The sequence below is a fragment of the Coregonus clupeaformis genome, chromosome 24, assembly GCF_020615455.1.
Source record: "Coregonus clupeaformis isolate EN_2021a chromosome 24, ASM2061545v1, whole genome shotgun sequence".
NCBI lineage: Eukaryota > Metazoa > Chordata > Actinopteri > Salmoniformes > Salmonidae > Coregonus > Coregonus clupeaformis.
This window is the reverse complement of record NC_059215.1, coordinates 7052496-7070722: the sequence shown is the minus strand read 5'-3', so window position 1 is coordinate 7070722 and position 18227 is coordinate 7052496. Positions and strand designations below refer to the sequence as shown.

At 48.4% G+C, this 18227-nt stretch overlaps 1 protein-coding gene across 2 annotated transcripts in view; it reads left to right on the top strand.

The window, feature by feature from the left end:
- The window catches only part of uba1 (ubiquitin-like modifier activating enzyme 1), a 66791-nt gene that overhangs the window by 34406 nt on the left and 14158 nt on the right, over positions 1-18227 (top strand). For both annotated transcript variants that reach the window (XM_045207013.1, XM_045207014.1), the window contains exons 10-15: positions 3013-3189; positions 6262-6372; positions 9088-9305; positions 9589-9770; positions 14009-14205; positions 17935-17999. In XM_045207013.1, the coding sequence (XP_045062948.1) occupies positions 3013-3189; positions 6262-6372; positions 9088-9305; positions 9589-9770; positions 14009-14205; positions 17935-17999 (950 nt within the window). The remainder of the gene's footprint in view (positions 1-3012; positions 3190-6261; positions 6373-9087; positions 9306-9588; positions 9771-14008; positions 14206-17934; positions 18000-18227) is intronic.

Sequence of the window (18227 nt, the reverse complement as noted above, 5' to 3'; positions counted from 1 at the left end):
AAATAAACTATCACATTTACGTAAGTATTCAGACCCTTTACTCAGTGTTTTGTTGAAGCATCTTTGGCAGCGATTACAGCCTCGAGTCTTCTTGGGTATGACGCTACAAGCTTGGCACACCTGTATTTGGGGAGTTTCTCCCATTCTTCTCTGCAGATCCTCTCAAGCTCTGTCAGGTTGGATGGGGAGCGTCGCTCCACAGCTATTTTCAGTTCTCCAGAGATGTTTGATCGGGTTCAAGTCCGGGCTCTGGCTGGGCCACACATTCAGAGACTTGTCCCGAAGCCACTCCTGTGTTGTCTTAGCTGTGTGCTTAGGGTCGTTGTTCTGTTGGAAGGTGAACCTTCGCCCAAGTCTGAGGTCCTGAGCGCTCTGGAACAGGTTTTCGTTAATCTTTCACTCGAGCCTGACTAGTCTTCCAGTCCCTGCCGCTGAAAAACATCCCCACAGAATGATGCTGCCACCACCATGCTTCACCGTAGGGATGGTGCCAGGTTTCCTCCAGGCATGATGCTTGGCATTCATGCCAAAGAGTTCAATCTTGGTTTCATCAGGCCATCAGATCTTGTTTCTCATGGTCTGAGAGTCTTCAGGTGCCTTTTGGCAAATGCCAAGCGGGCTGTCATGTGCCTTTTACTGAGGAGTTGCTTCCGTCTGGCCACTCTACCATAAAGGCCTGATTTGGTGGAGTGCGGCAGAGTTGGTTGTCCTTCTGGAAGGTTCTCCCATCTCCACAGAGGATCTATAGAGCTATGTCAGAGTGACCATCAGGTTCTTGGTCACCTCCCTGACCAAGGCCCTTCTCCCCTGATTGCTCAGTTTGGCCGGGCAGCCAGCTCTAGGAAGAGTCTTGGTGGTTCCAAACTTCTTCCCTTTTAAGATTGCACTGTCAACTGTAGGTTGCGTAGTGGTTAGCCTAAATCCTGATGCATGTCTTACCTTGCTTCAAAGTAGCCTAAATCCCAGCATAGGAATGTGGAGGCAATTATTTTCATATGCCATTGAAACCATTTCTCATGTTCCATTGGTTTTCAAATGAACTTAATTTCATTGTCCACTAGCCAAAGGCACAATCCTAGCATTCAAGCGCTTATAATGTGAAGAAATAAAAGTTTTAGCATTTTAAACTAAACGTTCTAATCTGTTGCAGCAGCCTCTTGATTTAAAAAAAAAGTTATTTTGATGTACTGGTTGAATGAATTAGGGTCTGTCGTCCCACAACTGTCCCAGTCTTTTTGGAATAGGCTTTCTTTCTCGCACTGAACGACAAGCTGACCAATAGAATAGGTGAACTTTTCTACTATGGGGGATAGTAGATTGACAGGTTAGTGATTCTGCTGTTCGTTACTCGTCTTCTTTGCTGAGGAAAAGTGAATATGGACGGTAATTCTAACGTCTTCAAATCACGCATCGGAATTCGGTAAGAAGGACACGCCGTTGCATTGAGTTGCGTGTTCTGTTAAGATGATTACCATCTAAATATGATTTCTGTCATTCTGAGCACTGTGGGTGGACACCCTAATCAGGTTAAGCACCCAATGCAAATGGGTCCTGTAAATCAAAATGCGGCCGGTCAAATCGAGGCTTGGGCAGTATATTGGGGTATTTGGAAATAGCCATGGGTTGAGTTTTCAATAGTTTTACTACACAGAAAATACATTAGTGCAACACAAATAGCTTCCATTTTCATCAGATGACAACAGAAGTGCAACGCTATTTGGCTGTAAATAAGTAAAAGTCAATGAGTTTAATGAAAAAGCGAGGTATTTTTTTGCTAAATCGATGCATGGACATATATTTATTTTTATCCTAGAAAGAATGTAGAAATTTACATTCCTAATGTTTTTCTTAAAGTTTTTTATCAGAGAAAAGTAGGCTGCTACACCGAGAACAGTAGCTCCACATCAGTCAGCGCTGTCTGCTCATAGAATGCCCGTTCATGAATTCTCATCTGACTGGAGAAGTGCAACTGAAGCACGAAATTAGTCTGAAGCTAAAATGACAATAAGAAGCATTTTAGATCTACGTTTACAAAAGGCAGCGAGACATTTCTTATGCGTTGTCTTTTTTTCCTGGGTGAACAACGCATAATTCTGCATTAATTCGGCCCCTAAGTGTAGCTTGCTAGTTATGGCTGAGTTAACCAGGTGACGGGGCATCCTATAGTGTTGGCTTTCTGCCGAGTTTGAGAAGTCAAAGCCCTTTGGATGAGTCGTCTGTACAGCTGCCAAAAAATGTTTTGTCTCCGTTCTTGGCCCTTCCCTCTTCTCAGAGCAGGCAGGCCGTTGCCCTAGCGACTCCAGACTCCACACAGACACAGCCTGTACACATGCTGCTCCAGAGCCAGTGCTCCAGAGACAGTGCTTCAGAGACAGTGAGCCAGTGCTCCAGAGCCAGTGCTCCAGAGCCAGTGCTCCAGAGCCAGTGCTCCAGAGACAGTGCTCCAGAGACAGTGCTGTTCATTTGCACAATGTCTCTAGTTTACTCTCTTGCTCCTCCTTCCTGTACATGTAGAACTTTGAGCCTTTCTTTGCGATTTTTGTCTTTTTTTTCCCCGTTTGCGCTCGTTAGCATATTTAGCTAGCAGCCTCCATGGAAATTCGCTATTACTTTTGCTAATTTTGTTAGCGTTCTGGTAATAGACGGCCAACGGGCACCCCCTTGTGTACTAAGCCGGTAATACCGTAAATCCAAGGATGAGTGAAGGACGGTATGGAAATCTGGATACCTCCCAACCTGACACACACACTAATAATCCCATTTAATTTCCATTGAACTGGTTATTTGTCGAGCTCAGGCAGAATCTTGTGAACAGGAGTAAATATGTTCTGCTTACTTTCGATTTCCTGTTTTACGCTCTGTTATTCTAGTTATTTAGCAACACCCACAATCTCCTGGCTAGCAATTTTTGGAAATTGTAGCAAATGCTAGTGCTAATAGATTTTGTTTCCCTTTAGCTGCCATTCAGAAGTTAGTGACCGCTATTAATGAAATGCTTTGTGTGTGTTGCAGGCTGATGGAGAGGAGCTGGTGTCTCTGGCTAAAGAGGTGAACTCCAGCCAGACGGGGTCAGCTAAGGTGGAGGAGCTGGATGACAAGCTCATTAAGAAACTAGCCTTCGTCTCCGCCGGCGACCTGGCACCACTCAACGCTTTCATTGGTGGACTGGCCGCGCAGGAAGTTCTGAAGGTAAGGAAGCTGCTCACTTCTGGTCTGTGTGGGATACTGTGTGGGCTGCGTCTCATGTACTTTGCTCTAAGCAGCATCTGTGTTGTCAGTGTGGATGTACTTTGCTCTAAGCAGCATCTGTGTTGTCAGTGTGGATGTACTTTGCTCTAAGCAGCATCTGTGTTGTCAGTGTGGATGTACTTTGCTCTAAGCAGCATCTGTGTTGTCAGTGTGGATGTACTTTGCTCTAAGCAGCATCTGTGTTGTCAGTGTGGATGTACTTTGCTCTAAGCAGCATCTGTGTTGTCAGTGTGGATGTACTTTGCTCTAAGCAGCATCTGTGTTGTCAGTGTGGATGTACTTTGCTCTAAGCAGCATCTGTGTTGTCAGTGTGGATGTACTTTGCTCTAAGCAGCATCTGTGTTGTCAGTGTGGATGTTGTACCGTATCTCCATCGTTAGACGTGTTGGGGCATGTAGGGAGAGCCTCTCTCCAGACTCCTCTACTGTGTTTTTCTCCCTCAATAAACCCACCTGTTCTCTCTAGATGTGTGTATCATAATATATACCATTTAGTAGATGCTTTATCCAAAGCAGCTTACAGTACAGTGTGTGCATTAGTATGTGAATGGGATCCCTGCTAGCATCCTGTCCAGGGGGTGTACTAATGGATCCCTGCTGGCGTCTTGTCCCTCTATAGCCTCCTGTCCAGGGGGTGTCCCGTCCCTCTCTAGCCTCCTGTCCAGGGGGTGTACTAATGGATCCCTGCTGGTGTCTTGTCCCTCTATAGCCTCCTGTCCAGGGGGTGTCCCTCTATAGCCTCCTGTCCAGGGGGTGTCCTGTCCCTCTATAGCCTCCTGTCCAGGGGGTGTCCTGTCCCTCTATAGCCTCCTGTCCAGGGGGTGTCCTGTCCCTCTATAGCCTCCTGTCCAGGGGGTGTCCTGTCCCTCTATAGCCTCCTGTCCAGGGGGTGTCCTGTCCCTCTATAGCCTCCTGTCCAGGGGGTGTCCCTCTATAGCCTCCTGTCCAGGGGGTGTCCTGTCCCTCTATAGCGTCCTGTCCCTCTATAGCCTCCTGTCCAGGGGGTGTCCTGTCCCTCTATAGCCTCCTGTCCAGGGGGTGTCCTGTCCCTCTATAGCCTCCTGTCCAGGGGGTGTCCTGTCCCTCTATAGCCTCCTGTCCAGGGGGTGTCCCGTCCCCTCTATAGCCTCCTGTCCAGGGGTGTCCCGTCCCTCTATAGCCTCCTGTCCAGGGGTGTCCCGTCCCTCTATAGCCTCCTGTCCAGGGGTGTCCCGTCCCTCTATAGCCTCCTGTCCAGGGGGTGTCCCGTCCCTCTATAGCCTCCTGTCCAGGGGGTGTCCCGTCCCTCTATAGCCTCCTGTCCAGGGGGTGTCCCGTCCCTCTATAGCCTCCTGTCCAGGGGTGTCCCGTCCCTCTATAGCCTCCTGTCCAGGGGGTGTCCCGTCCCTCTATAGCCTCCTGTCCAGGGGGTGTCCCGTCCCTCTATAGCCTCCTGTCCAGGGGGTGTCCCGTCCCTCTATAGCCTCCTGTCCAGGGGGTGTCCCGTCCCTCTATAGCCTCCTGTCCAGGGGGTGTCCTGTCCCTCTATAGCCTCCTGTCCAGGGGGTGTCCCGTCCTTCTATAGCCTCCTGTCCAAGGGGTGTCCCGTCCTTCTATAGCCTCCTGTCCAGGGGGTGTCCCGTCCTTCTATAGCCTCCTGTCCAGGGGGTGTATTTGTGCTTCAAGCTCCCTCACGCTACAGAAAGATGGGCTGTTCTGGCTCGTTCTGGCCCTCTATTGGCTGTTCTGGCCCCTTATGGGCTGTTCTGGCTCGTTCTGGATCAGACAAGGCTAACTTTCTTACTTATGTGTTCCAGTGGAAATTAAACAACCTTAACACCTAAGCCACACAGGAACCCAACTGTCTCCCCTCTGTAGGCGTGTACAGGGAAGTTCATGCCCATGGTCTGTCTGTCTGTCTCCTAGGCGTGTACAGGGAAGTTCATGCCCATGGTCTGTCTGTGTCTCCTAGGCGTGTACAGGGAAGTTCATGGTCTGTCTCTGTCTCCTAGGCGTGTACAGGGAAGTTCATGCCCATGGTCTGTCTCTGTCTCCTAGGCGTGTACAGGGAAGTTCATGCCCATGGTCTGTCTGTGTCTCCTAGGCGTGTACAGGGAAGTTCATGCCCATGGTCTGTCTGTGTCTCCTAGGCGTGTACAGGGAAGTTCATGCCCATGGTCTGTCTGTGTCTCCTAGGCGTGTACAGGGAAGTTCATGCCCATGGTCTGTCTGTGTCTCCTAGGCGTGTACAGGGAAGTTCATGCCCATGGTCTGTCTGTGTCTCCTAGGCGTGTACAGGGAAGTTCATGCCCATGGTCTGTCTGTGTCTCCTAGGCGTGTACAGGGAAGTTCATGCCCATGGTCTGTCTGTGTCTCCTAGGCGTGTACAGGGAAGTTCATGCCCATGGTCTGTCTGTGTCTCCTAGGCGTGTACAGGGAAGTTCATGGTCTGTCTGTGTCTCCTAGGCGTGTACAGGGAAGTTCATGCCCATGGTCTGTCTGTGTCTCCTAGGCGTGTACAGGGAAGTTCATGGTCTGTCTGTGTCTCCTAGGCGTGTACAGGGAAGTTCATGCCCATGGTCTGTCTCTGTCTCCTAGGCGTGTACAGGGAAGTTCATGGTCTGTCTGTGTCTCCTAGGCGTGTACAGGGAAGTTCATGCCCATGGTCTGTCTGTGTCTCCTAGGCGTGTACAGGGAAGTTCATGCCCATGGTCTGTCTGTGTCTCCTAGGCGTGTACAGGGAAGTTCATGGTCTGTCTGTGTCTCCTAGGCGTGTACAGGGAAGTTCATGCCCATGGTCTGTCTGTGTCTCCTAGGCGTGTACAGGGAAGTTCATGCCCATGGTCTGTCTGTGTCTCCTAGGCGTGTACAGGGAAGTTCATGCCCATGGTCTGTCTGTGTCTCCTAGGCGTGTACAGGGAAGTTCATGCCCATGGTCTGTCTGTGTCTCCTAGGCGTGTACAGGGAAGTTCATGGTCTGTCTGTGTCTCCTAGGCGTGTACAGGGAAGTTCATGGTCTGTCTGTGTCTCCTAGGCGTGTACAGGGAAGTTCATGCCCATGATGCAGTGGCTGTATTTTGATGCTCTGGAGTGTCTGTCTGAGGAAGAGGGAGGAGCCATGCTCACTGAGGAGGACTGTGCCCCTGTGAGTATACCTACACACACACACACACACACACACACACCTTCCACACACACACACACACACACACACACACACCTTATACACACACACACACACCTTCCACACACACACACCTTATATACACACACACCCCAACCACACACACACCTTCCACACACACCTTATATATACACACACCCCAACCACACACACACCTTCCACACACATTATTTTTTTCCATTTTAGTCATTTAGCAGACGCTCTTATCCAGAGCGACTTACAGGAGCAATTAGGGTAAAGTGCCTTGCTCAAGGGCACATCAACAGATTTTTCACCTAGTCGGCTCGGGGATTAGAACCAGCGACCTTTCAGTTACTGGCACAACGCTCTTACCCACTAAGCTACCTGCCACACACACACACACACATACCACACACACACACACACACCTTATATACACACACACACCCCAACCACACACACAACTACCCCACACACACAATCTGTGGCGATATGGGTTGGGAACCGTGTGTGGTTAGGCAAAAAGGTGCCGTGGTACGTCTATGGAACAGACTGATAAATATGCCCGAACACAGAATCACTAAAAAAAAGTGTTTGACTTGGACCTTAGTCATAACTATCCGTAGGCTAGAGAATGACCTGTTTTTTGGGACACTGATATGCAGTATATAGTCAGTAACAAGAGACCATGTCAAGGACAAGCTTTTTCTGATCCACAATTAAAAATGGGCAGTTAAACCAAAACTTAGAACGTACTTTCATCAAAGAGAACTACACACCTGAACCATATGTCCACCTGAAGCTAACAGAAATACCAAGGGCAGTTTGTGGCCAACTCAGATGCAGCCCCCCCATGTACCTACTGTGATCTTGGGGAAAACTAAATCCATTAGTGTTTTATTACCCTCTGTATGAGGATCTGAGACATGTTGGTGATAACCCTGAAGGATTCTGGGTACGGGATGAGCAGAGGCTTGCGTTCTGTTCCAGACGTGGCGTGTTTGAGATTGCTCAGTTTGTTCACAATGCCTGGAGAAGGAGAAATGTACTGTTTGGGTCGTGGGGCTGGGTGGTAGCTGGTTGGGTCGTGGGGCTGGATGGTAGCTGGTTGGGTCGTGGGGCTGGATGGTAGCTGGTTGGGTCGTGGGGCTGGGTGGTAGCTGGTTGGGTCGTGGGGCTGGGTGGTAGCTGGTTGGGTCGTGGGGCTGGGTGGTAGCTGGTTGGGTCGTGGGGCTGGATGGTAGCTGGTTGGGTCGTGGGGCTGGGTGGTAGCTGGTTGGGTCGTGGGGCTGGATGGTAGCTGGTTGGGTCGTGGGGCTGGATGGTAGCTGGTTGGGTCGTGGGGCTGGATGGTAGCTGGTTGGGTCGTGGGGCTGGATGGTAGCTGGTTGGGTCGTGGGGCTGGGTGGTAGCTGGTTGGGTCGTGGGGCTGGGTGGTAGCTGGTTGGGTCGTGGGGCTGGGTGGTAGCTGGTTGTGTCGTGGGGCTGGATGGTAGCTGGTTGGGTCGTGGGGCTGGGTGGTAGCTGGTTGGGTCGTGGGGCTGGATGGTAGCTGGTTGGGTCGTGGGGCTGGATGGTAGCTGGTTGGGTCGTGGGGCTGGATGGTAGCTGGTTGGGTCGTGGGGCTGGGTGGTAGCTGGTTGGGTCGTGGGCTGGTTGGGTCGTGGGCTGGTTGGGTCGTGGGGCTGGTTGGGTCGTGGGGCTGGATGGTAGCTGGTTGGGTCGTGGGGCTGGATGGTAGCTGGTTGGGTCGTGGGGCTGGATGGTAGCTGGTTGGGTCGTGGGGCTGGATGGTAGCTGGTTGGGTCGTGGGGCTGGGTGGTAGCTGGTTGGGTTGTGGGGCTAGATGGTAGCTGGTTGGGTCGTGGGGCTGGATGGTAGCTGGTTGGGTCGTGGGGCTGGGTGGTAGCTGGTTGGGTCGTGGGGCTGGGTGGTAGCTGGTTGGGTCGTGGGGCTGGGTGGTAGCTGGTTGGGTCGTGGGCTGGTTGGGTCGTGGGGCTGGATGGTAGCTGGTTGGGTCGTGGGGCTGGGTGGTAGCTGGTTGGGTCGTGGGCTGGTTGGGTCGTGGGGCTGGATGGTAGCTGGTTGGGTCGTGGGGCTGGATGGTAGCTGGTTGGGTCGTGGGGCTAGATGGTAGCTGGTTGTGTCGGTGGGGCTGGATGGTAGCTGGTTGGGTCGTGGGGGCTGGGTGGTAGCTGGTTGGGTCGTGGGGCTGGATGGTAGCTGGTTGGGTCGTGGGGGCTGGATGGTAGCTGGTTGGGTCGTGGGGCTGGGTGGTAGCTGGTTGGGTCGTGGGGCTGGGTGGTAGCTGGTTGGGTCGTGGGGCTGGGTGGTAGCTGGTTGGGTCGTGGGGCTGGGTGGTAGCTGGTTGGGTCGTGGGGCTGGGTGGTAGCTGGTTGGGTCCTGGGGCTGGGTGGTAGCTGGTTGGGTCGTGGGGCTGGGTGGTAGCTGGTTGGGTCGTGGGGCTGGGTGGTAGCTGGTTGGGTCGTGGGGCTGGGTGGTAGCTGGTGGGGTCGTGGGGCTGGGTGGTAGCTGGTGGGGCCGGGTGGTAGCTGGTTGGGTCGTGGGGCCGGGTGGTAGCTGGTTGGGTCGTGGGGCCGGGTGGTAGCTGGTTGGGTCGTGGGGCCGGGTGGTAGCTGGTTGGGTCGTCACAGACACACTGCAGGTACAGAACACCCGCTTCTGTAGAGTGATCTCTCTCTCTCGTCCCCCCAGAGGAACAGTCGTTATGACGGCCAGATCGCTGTGTTTGGCTCCCAGCTGCAGGAGGAGCTGGCTAAACAGCGCTACTTCCTGGTTGGGGCTGGCGCTATTGGCTGTGAGCTGCTGAAGAACTTTGCCATGATCGGATTGGCCAGCGGGGAGGGTGAGGTCATCGTGACAGACATGGACACCATAGAGAAATCCAACCTCAACAGACAGTTCCTCTTCAGGTGAGCGAGCGAGGGAGAGGAGTGGCAGACCTATACCATGGAGGGTTTTAAATAGCTTGGCCTTTTAATCAGTGATTTTACTGTTTTAGACATTGCCTGCATCCCAAATGGTACCCTATTTACTATATAGTGCACTACATTTGATCAGGGACCATAGGGGTCATTTCAAACGTAGTGCACTATATAGGGAGAACGATACCATTTTAATCATTCATATTTTATTGGCACTTGTTTATTTTCTAAAGTGTTGCTCTTTTTAAATAGTAGTTTGGTTTGTATTCAGGCCGTGGGACGTGACCAAGATGAAGAGTGAGACGGCTGCAGCGGCGGTGAAGCAGATGAACCCGTCCATCCGGATCACGGGACACCAGAACCGCGTCGGGCCCGACACCGAGCGGGTCTACGATGACGACTTCTTCGAGAGCCTCCACGGAGTCGCCAACGCACTGGACAACGTCGACGCACGTAAGATGCACTCTAAATGTTTCTTACTCCCGTTTCCTGGTGTGTAATGTATGGAGGTAGAAGAGAGACGGTGCTATTTCTGGGTGTGTAATGTATGGAGGTAGAAGAGAGACGGTGCTATTTCTGGGTGTGTAATGTATGGAGGTAGAAGAGAGACGGTGCTATTTCTGGGTGTGTAATGGATGGAGGTAGAAGAGAGACGGTGCTATTTCTGGGTGTGTAATGGATGGAGGTAGAAGAGAGACGGTGCTATTTCTGGGTGTGTAATGGATGGAGGTAGAAGAGAGACGGTGCTATTTCTGGGTGTGTAATGGATGGAGGTAGAAGAGAGACGGTGCTATTTCTGGGTGTGTAATGGATGGAGGTAGAAGAGAGACGGTGCTATTTCTGGGTGTGTAATGGATGGAGGTAGAAGAGAGACGGTGCTATTTCTGGGTGTGTAATGGATGGAGGTAGAAGAGAGACGGTGCTATTTCTGGGTGTGTAATGGATGGAGGTAGAAGAGAGACGGTGCTATTTCTGGGTGTGTAATGGATGGAGGTAGAAGAGAGACGGTGCTATTTCTGGGTGTGTAATGGATGGAGGTAGAAGAGAGACGGTGCTATTTCTGGGTGTGTAATGGATGGAGGTAGAAGAGAGACGGTGCTATTTCTGGGTGTGTAATGGATGGAGGTAGAAGAGAGACGGTGCTATTTCTGGGTGTGTAATGGATGGAGGTAGAAGAGAGACGGTGCTATTTCTGGGTGTGTAATGGATGGAGGTAGAAGAGAGAACGGTGCTATTTCTGGGTGTGTAATGGATGGAGGTAGAAGAGAGACGGTGCTATTTCTGGGTGTGTAATGGATGGAGGTAGAAGAGAGACGGTGCTATTTCTGGGTGTGTAATGGATGGAGGTAGAAGAGAGACGGTGCTATTTCTGGGTGTGTAATGTATGGAGATAGAAGAAAGACGGTGCTATTTATAGTTTACATGATAAAACAGGGTGACATATATTTCGGTGGTTTACATGATAAAACAGGGTGATATATATTTCTGGGGTTTACATGATAAAACAGGGTGATATATATTTCTGGGGTTTACATGATAAAACAGGGTGATATATATTTCTGGGGTTTACATGATAAAACAGGGTGATATATATTTCTGGGGTTTACATGATAAAACAGGGTGATATATATTTCTGGGGTTTATGTGATAAAACAGGGTGACATATATTTCTGTGGTTTACATGATAAAACAGGGTGACATATATTTCTGTGGTTTACATGATAAAACAGGGAGACATATATTTCTGGGGTTTACATGATAAAACAGGGTGATATATATTTCTGGGGTTTATGTGATAAAACAGGGTGATATTTTTGTGGTTTACTTGGGTCTGGGCGATATATCGAATTATTATTATTATTATTATTTTATTTTTTGTGATATTCCAAATGCCTGTATCAAGGTTTTGTTATTTTCCTGAGCGTTTATGTCTGCTTGTTCTCATGTTGTCTTTATGGTCTCATCTCCTTCGCTCCTCTGTGCTGTGGACCTTCCCATTTACACCAGAGATCTGGATATAATGAGGAGATGCTCCTTCCCATTTACACCAGAGATCTGGATATAATGAAGAGATGCTCCTTCCCATTTACACCAGAGATCTGGATATAATGAAGAGATGCTCCTTCCCATTTACACCAGAGATCTGTATATAATGAAGAGATGCTCCTTCCCATTTACACCAGAGATCTGTATATAATGAAGAGATGCACCTTCCCATTTACACCAGAGATCTGTATATAATGAAGAGATGCACCTTCCCATTTACACCAGAGATCTGTATATAATGAAGAGATGCACCTTCCCATTTACACCAGAGATCTGGATATAATGAAGAGATGCTCATTCCCATTTACACCAGAGATCTGTATATAATGAAGAGATGCACCTTCCCATTTACACCAGAGATCTGTATATAATGAAGAGATGCACCTTCCCATTTACACCAGAGATCTGGATATAATGAAGAGATGCTCCTTCCCATTTACACCAGAGATCTGTATATAATGAAGAGATGCTCCTTCCCATTTACACCAGAGATCTGGATATAATGAAGAGATGCTCCTTCCCATTTACACCAGAGATCTGTATATAATGAAGAGATGCTCCTTCCCATTTACACCAGAGATCTGTATATAATGAAGAGATGCACCTTCCCATTTACACCAGAGATCTGTATATAATGAAGAGATGCACCTTCCCATTTACACCAGAGATCTGTATATAATGAAGAGATGCACCTTCCCATTTACACCAGAGATCTGGATATAATGAAGAGATGCTCATTCCCATTTACACCAGAGATCTGTATATAATGAAGAGATGCACCTTCCCATTTACACCAGAGATCTGTATATAATGAAGAGATGCTCCTTCCCATTTACACCAGAGATCTGGATATAATGAAGAGATGCTCCTTCCCATTTACACCAGAGATCTGGATATAATGAAGAGATGCACCTTCCCATTTACACCAGAGATCTGGATATAATGAAGAGATGCTCCTTCCCATTTACACCAGAGATCTGGATATAATGAAGAGATGCTCCTTCCCATTTACACCAGAGATCTGTATATAATGAAGAGATGCTCCTTCCCATTTACACCAGAGATCTGTATATAATGAAGAGATGCTCCTTCCCATTTACACCAGAGATCTGTATATAATGAGGAGATGCTCCTTCCCATTTACACCAGAGATCTGAATATAATGAAGAGATGCTCCTTCCCATTTACACCAGAGATCTGTATATAATGAGGAGATGCTCCTTCCCATTTACACCAGAGATCTGAATATAATGAAGAGATGCTCCTTCCCATTTACACCAGAGATCTGAATATAATGGTTCAAAATAAGGTTCAAAATAAGACCATAGAAACTCATTGGGCTTATTTTGGACAGATTTTGGCGACAGTGGAACCTCTCGCTTCGCCTCTTTCTCCCAAGCCCCTCCCACCTGCCACTCACAACAACAAAGATGAAAGATCACTTCTTCTATTTCTGACAACAAGCAGGTTCAAGTCACTATGAGCATTTGAGGTTTGGTCCAACAGAATCGGGTCATATGGACACCAAAACACTTTTTTAAAAACTTTAACAGAGCAGTTAAAGTTAATTCTGTTTGTCTCAACTACTCAAATTGCACGCTGAACAGACCATACTAAAACGGGAGTATCAATGAACATTGGTTCTGGAAAATTAATGCTCCGTTTGTCGCCCGCATCATTGCAGTACCACATACTGCTAGCAGCATTTTAGCCAAAGACCGTTATACTAGCTGTCTAATCTTTGTTTTATAAATGTGCAATAAGCATAAGAAGATGCATTTGTATAAGGAATTGGCAACTCGTTCTCATTCTGAGAAATAAGGTAGTCCACTTGATTTCAACATCTGAACAAAGTGGACAGGCTAACATGCTTTTCAAACAGTTGGCGACAGACAGGAGAGTGTGTTCATAACAATTCAACTGTTCAACCTCACTAAAGGGGCATTTTCATAGACTTGAAAGCCAGGTCAGTGATTATTGCAAATAAAGCAGGTTAAACTATTTTGATAAAATAATTTACATTATCAGTTGGTCTTAAGGTTGTGGAAGGTTTATATTTGTCTGAGGTTCACAAGCCCTGAAGTAATTAGATTATTGCTTAGTGTTTGAAAGTGTTTTTTTACCTTTTAAATGTACTGCAAAGTTTATTTAGAGAAAAAAGGTCGCTGTACATCATGAGTAGTGTATACATTTCAAAAGACAATCTACCTGTTTAGGCCATATGTATTCTACCTGTTTAGGCCATATGTATTCTACCTGTTTAGGCCATATGTATTCTACCTGTTTAGGCCATATGTATTCTACCTGTTTAGGCCATATGTATTCTACCTGTTTAGGCCATATGTATTCTACCTGTTTAGGCCATATGTATTCTACCTGTTTAGGCCATATGTATTCTACCTGTTTAGGCCATATGTATTCTACCTGTTTAGGCCATATGTATTCATGCCAGATTTCCTTCTGGGTTATGGTCATTATTTAGAGTTGACTGATTTACAGGATCATACTTTCTCTCTTAGTTTTCCTCATGTCATATTCATTCCTTTCTCTTCCCCTCTCCTCTCCTCTCCTCTCCTGTCCTCCTCTCCTGTCCTCTCCTGTCCTCCTCTCCTGTCCTCCTCTCCTGTCCTCCTCCTCTCCTGTAGGGATGTATATGGACCGGCGGTGTGTCTACTACCGTAAGCCCCTGTTGGAGTCCGGTACTCTGGGTACCAAGGGCAACGTCCAGGTGGTGATCCCCTTCCTGACGGAGTCATACAGCTCCTCCCAGGACCCCCCAGAGAAGTCCATCCCCATCTGCACACTGAAGAACTTCCCCAACGCCATCGAGCACACACTGCAGGTAACACACACACACACACACTGCAGGTAACACACACACACACACACTACAGGTAACACACACTGCAGGTAACACACACACTGCAGGTAACACACACACACACTACAGGTAACACACACACACACACACTGCAGGTAACACACACACACACACTGCAGGTAACACACACACTGCAGGTAACACACACACACACACTGCAGGTAACACACACACACACACACACTGCAGGTAACACACACACACACTGCAGGTAACACACACACACACACACACACACACACTGCAGGTAACACACACACACTGCAGGTAACACACACACACACACTGCAGGTAACACACACACACACACTGCAGGTAACACACACACACACACTGCAGGTAACACACACACACACACACACACACTACAGGTAACACACACACACACTGCAGGTAACACACACACACACACACACACACACACACACACACACACACACACACTGCAGGTAACACACACACACACACACACACTGCAGGTAACACACACACACACTGCAGGTAACACACACACACACACACACACACACACTGCAGGTAACACACACACACACACACACACTCTGCAGGTAACACACACACACACACACTCTGCAGGTAACACACACACACACACTGCAGGTAACACACACCCACACACACTGCAGGTAACACACACACACACTCTGCAGGTAACACACACACACACTCTGCAGGTAACACACACACACACTGCAAGGTAACACACACACACACTCTGCAGGTCAGTACAGGAGAATAATATGTATCCATTGTCCCATAGCAGTTAGGGCTTGAGTGTAAATGTAAAATGTAAAAAATAAAATGTTGAGTGCCTTGCTCAAGGGCATATATAGCAGGCACATTTAACAGGCCACGCTCCAAGCCTCTCTAACCTGTGACTGATGTCCTCGCTCCTCTCCAGTGTGTGATGTGTATGGTAACTGTCCTCTCTCCTCTCCAGTGTGTGATGTGTATGGTAACTGTCCTCTCCAGTGTGTGATGTGTATGGTAACTGTCCTCTCCAGTGTGTGATGTGTATGGTAACTGTCCTCTCCAGTGTGTGATGTGTATGGTAACTGTCCTCTCCAGTGTGTGATGTGTATGGTAACTGTCCTCTCTCCTCTCCAGTGTGTGATGTGTATGGTAACTGTCATCTCTCCTCTCCAGTGTGTGATGTGTATGGTAACTGTCCTCTCCAGTGTGTGATGTGTATGGTAACTGTCCTCTCCAGTGTGTGATGTGTATGGTAACTGTCCTCTCTCCTCTCCAGTGTGTGATGTGTATGGTAACTGTCCTCTCCAGTGTGTGATGTGTATGGTAACTGTCCTCTCCAGTGTGTGATGTGTATGGTAACTGTCCTCTCCAGTGTGTGATGTGTATGGTAACTGTCCTCTCTCCTCTCCAGTGTGTGATGTGTATGGTAACTGTCCTCTCTCCTCTCCAGTGTGTGATGTGTATGGTAACTGTCCTCTCTCCTCTCCAGTGTGTGATGTGTATGGTAACTGTCCTCTCCAGTGTGTGATGTGTATGGTAACTGTCCTCTCCAGTGTGTGATGTGTATGGTAACTGTCCTCTCCAGTGTGTGATGTGTATGGTAACTGTCCTCTACAGTGTGTGATGTGTATGGTAACTGTCCTCTCCAGTGTGTGATGTGTATGGTAACTGTCCTCTCCAGTGTGTGATGTGTATGGTAACTGTCCTCTCCAGTGTGTGATGTGTATGGTAACTGTCCTCTCCAGTGTGTGATGTGTATGGTAACTGTCCTCTCTCCTCTCCAGTGTGTGATGTGTATGGTAATGGTCCTCTCTCCTCTCCAGTGTGTGATGTGTATGGTAACTGTCCTCTCTCCTCTCCAGTGTGTGATGTGTATGGTAACTGTCCTCTCTCCTCTCCAGTGTGTGATGTGTATGGTAACTGTCCTCTCCAGTGTGTGATGTGTATGGTAACTGTCCTCTCCAGTGTGTGATGTGTATGGTAACTGTCCTCTCTCCTCTCCAGTGTGTGATGTGTATGGTAACGGTCCTCTCTCCTCTCCAGTGTGTGATGTGTATGGTAACTGTCCTCTCCAGTGTGTGATGTGTATGGTAACTGTCCTCTCTCCTCTCCAGTGTGTGATGTGTATGGTAACTGTCCTCTCTCCTCTCCAGTGTGTGATGTGTATGGTAACTGTCCTCTCTCCTCTCCAGTGTGTGATGTGTATGGTAACTGTCCTCTCCAGTGTGTGATGTGTATGGTAACTGTCCTCTCTCCTCTCCAGTGTGTGATGTGTATGGTAACTGTCCTCTCCAGTGTGTGATGTGTATGGTAACTGTCCTCTCCAGTGTGTGATGTGTATGGTAACTGTCCTCTCTCCTCTCCAGTGTGTGATGTGTATGGTAACTGTCCTCTCCAGTGTGTGATGTGTATGGTAACGGTCCTCTCTCCTCTCCAGTGTGTGATGTGTATGGTAACGGTCCTCTCTCCTCTCCAGTGTGTGATGTGTATGGTAACGGTCCTCTCTCCTCTCCAGTGTGTGATGTGTATGGTAACTGTCCTCTGTCCTCTCCAGTGTGTGATGTGTATGGTAACTGTCCTCTCTCCTCTCCAGTGTGTGATGTGTATGGTAACTGTCCTCTGTCCTCTCCAGTGTGTGATGTGTATGGTAACTGTCCTCTCCAGTGTGTGATGTGTATGGTAACTGTCCTCTCCAGTGTGTGATGTGTATGGTAACTGTCCTCTCCAGTGTGTGATGTGTATGGTAACTGTCCTCTCCAGTGTGTGATGTGTATGGTAACTGTCCTCTCCAGTGTGTGATGTGTATGGTAACTGTCCTCTCCAGTGTGTGATGTGTATGGTAACTGTCCTCTCCAGTGTGTGATGTGTATGGTAACTGTCCTCTCTCCTCTCCAGTGTGTGATGTGTATGGTAACTGTCCTCTCCAGTGTGGGATGTGTATGGTAACTGTCCTCTCCAGTGTGTGATGTGTATGGTAACTGTCCTCTCCAGTGTGTGATGTGTATGGGAACGGTCCTCTCCAGTGTGTGATGTGTATGGTAACTGTCCTCTCCAGTGTGTGATGTGTATGGTAACTGTCCTCTCCAGTGTGTGATGTGTATGGTAACGGTCCTCGCTCCTCTCCAGTGTGTGATGTGTATGGTAACTGTCCTCTCCAGTGTGTGATGTGTATGGTAACTGTCCTCTCCAGTGTGTGATGTGTATGGTAACTGTCCTCTCTCCTCTCCAGTGTGTGATGTGTATGGTAACTGTCCTCTCCAGTGTGTGATGTGTATGGTAACTGTCCTCTCCAGTGTGTGATGTGTATGGTAACTGTCCTCTCCAGTGTGTGATGTGTATGGTAACTGTCCTCTGCAGTGTGTGATGTGTATGGTAACTGTCCTCTCTCCTCTCCAGTGTGTGATGTGTATGGTAACTGTCCTCTCTCCTCTCCAGTGTGTGATGTGTATGGTAACTGTCCTCTCTCCAGTGTGTGATGTGTATGGTAACTGTCCTCTCTCCTCTCCAGTGTGTGATGTGTATGGTAACTGTCCTCTCTCCTCTCCAGTGTGTGATGTGTATGGTAACTGTCCTCTCTCCTCTCCAGTGTGTGATGTGTATGGTAACTGTCCTCTCCAGTGTGTGATGTGTATGGTAACTGTCCTCTCTCCTCTCCTGTGTATGATGTGTATGGTAACTGTCCTCTCTCCTCTCCAGTGGGCCCGTGATGAGTTTGAGGGTCTCTTTAAACAGCCATCAGAGAATGCCATGCAGTACCTCACGTAAGTCCACCAATTTAGCAGATGGCGGCTATTTCTAACATTCTATGATTGTGATGTGCGCTTGTGTTACCTACCGTAGTTGAATGCACTGACTGTATGAATGAATACAATTTTATTTTGGCGTCAAATGGCCAGTTGGCAACCTATCCCTTACGGGATTAATTGACACACAAACAAACATTACAGTAGTTGAGTGATAATTCTTCCGATGTTCTGTGCAGTGCGCAC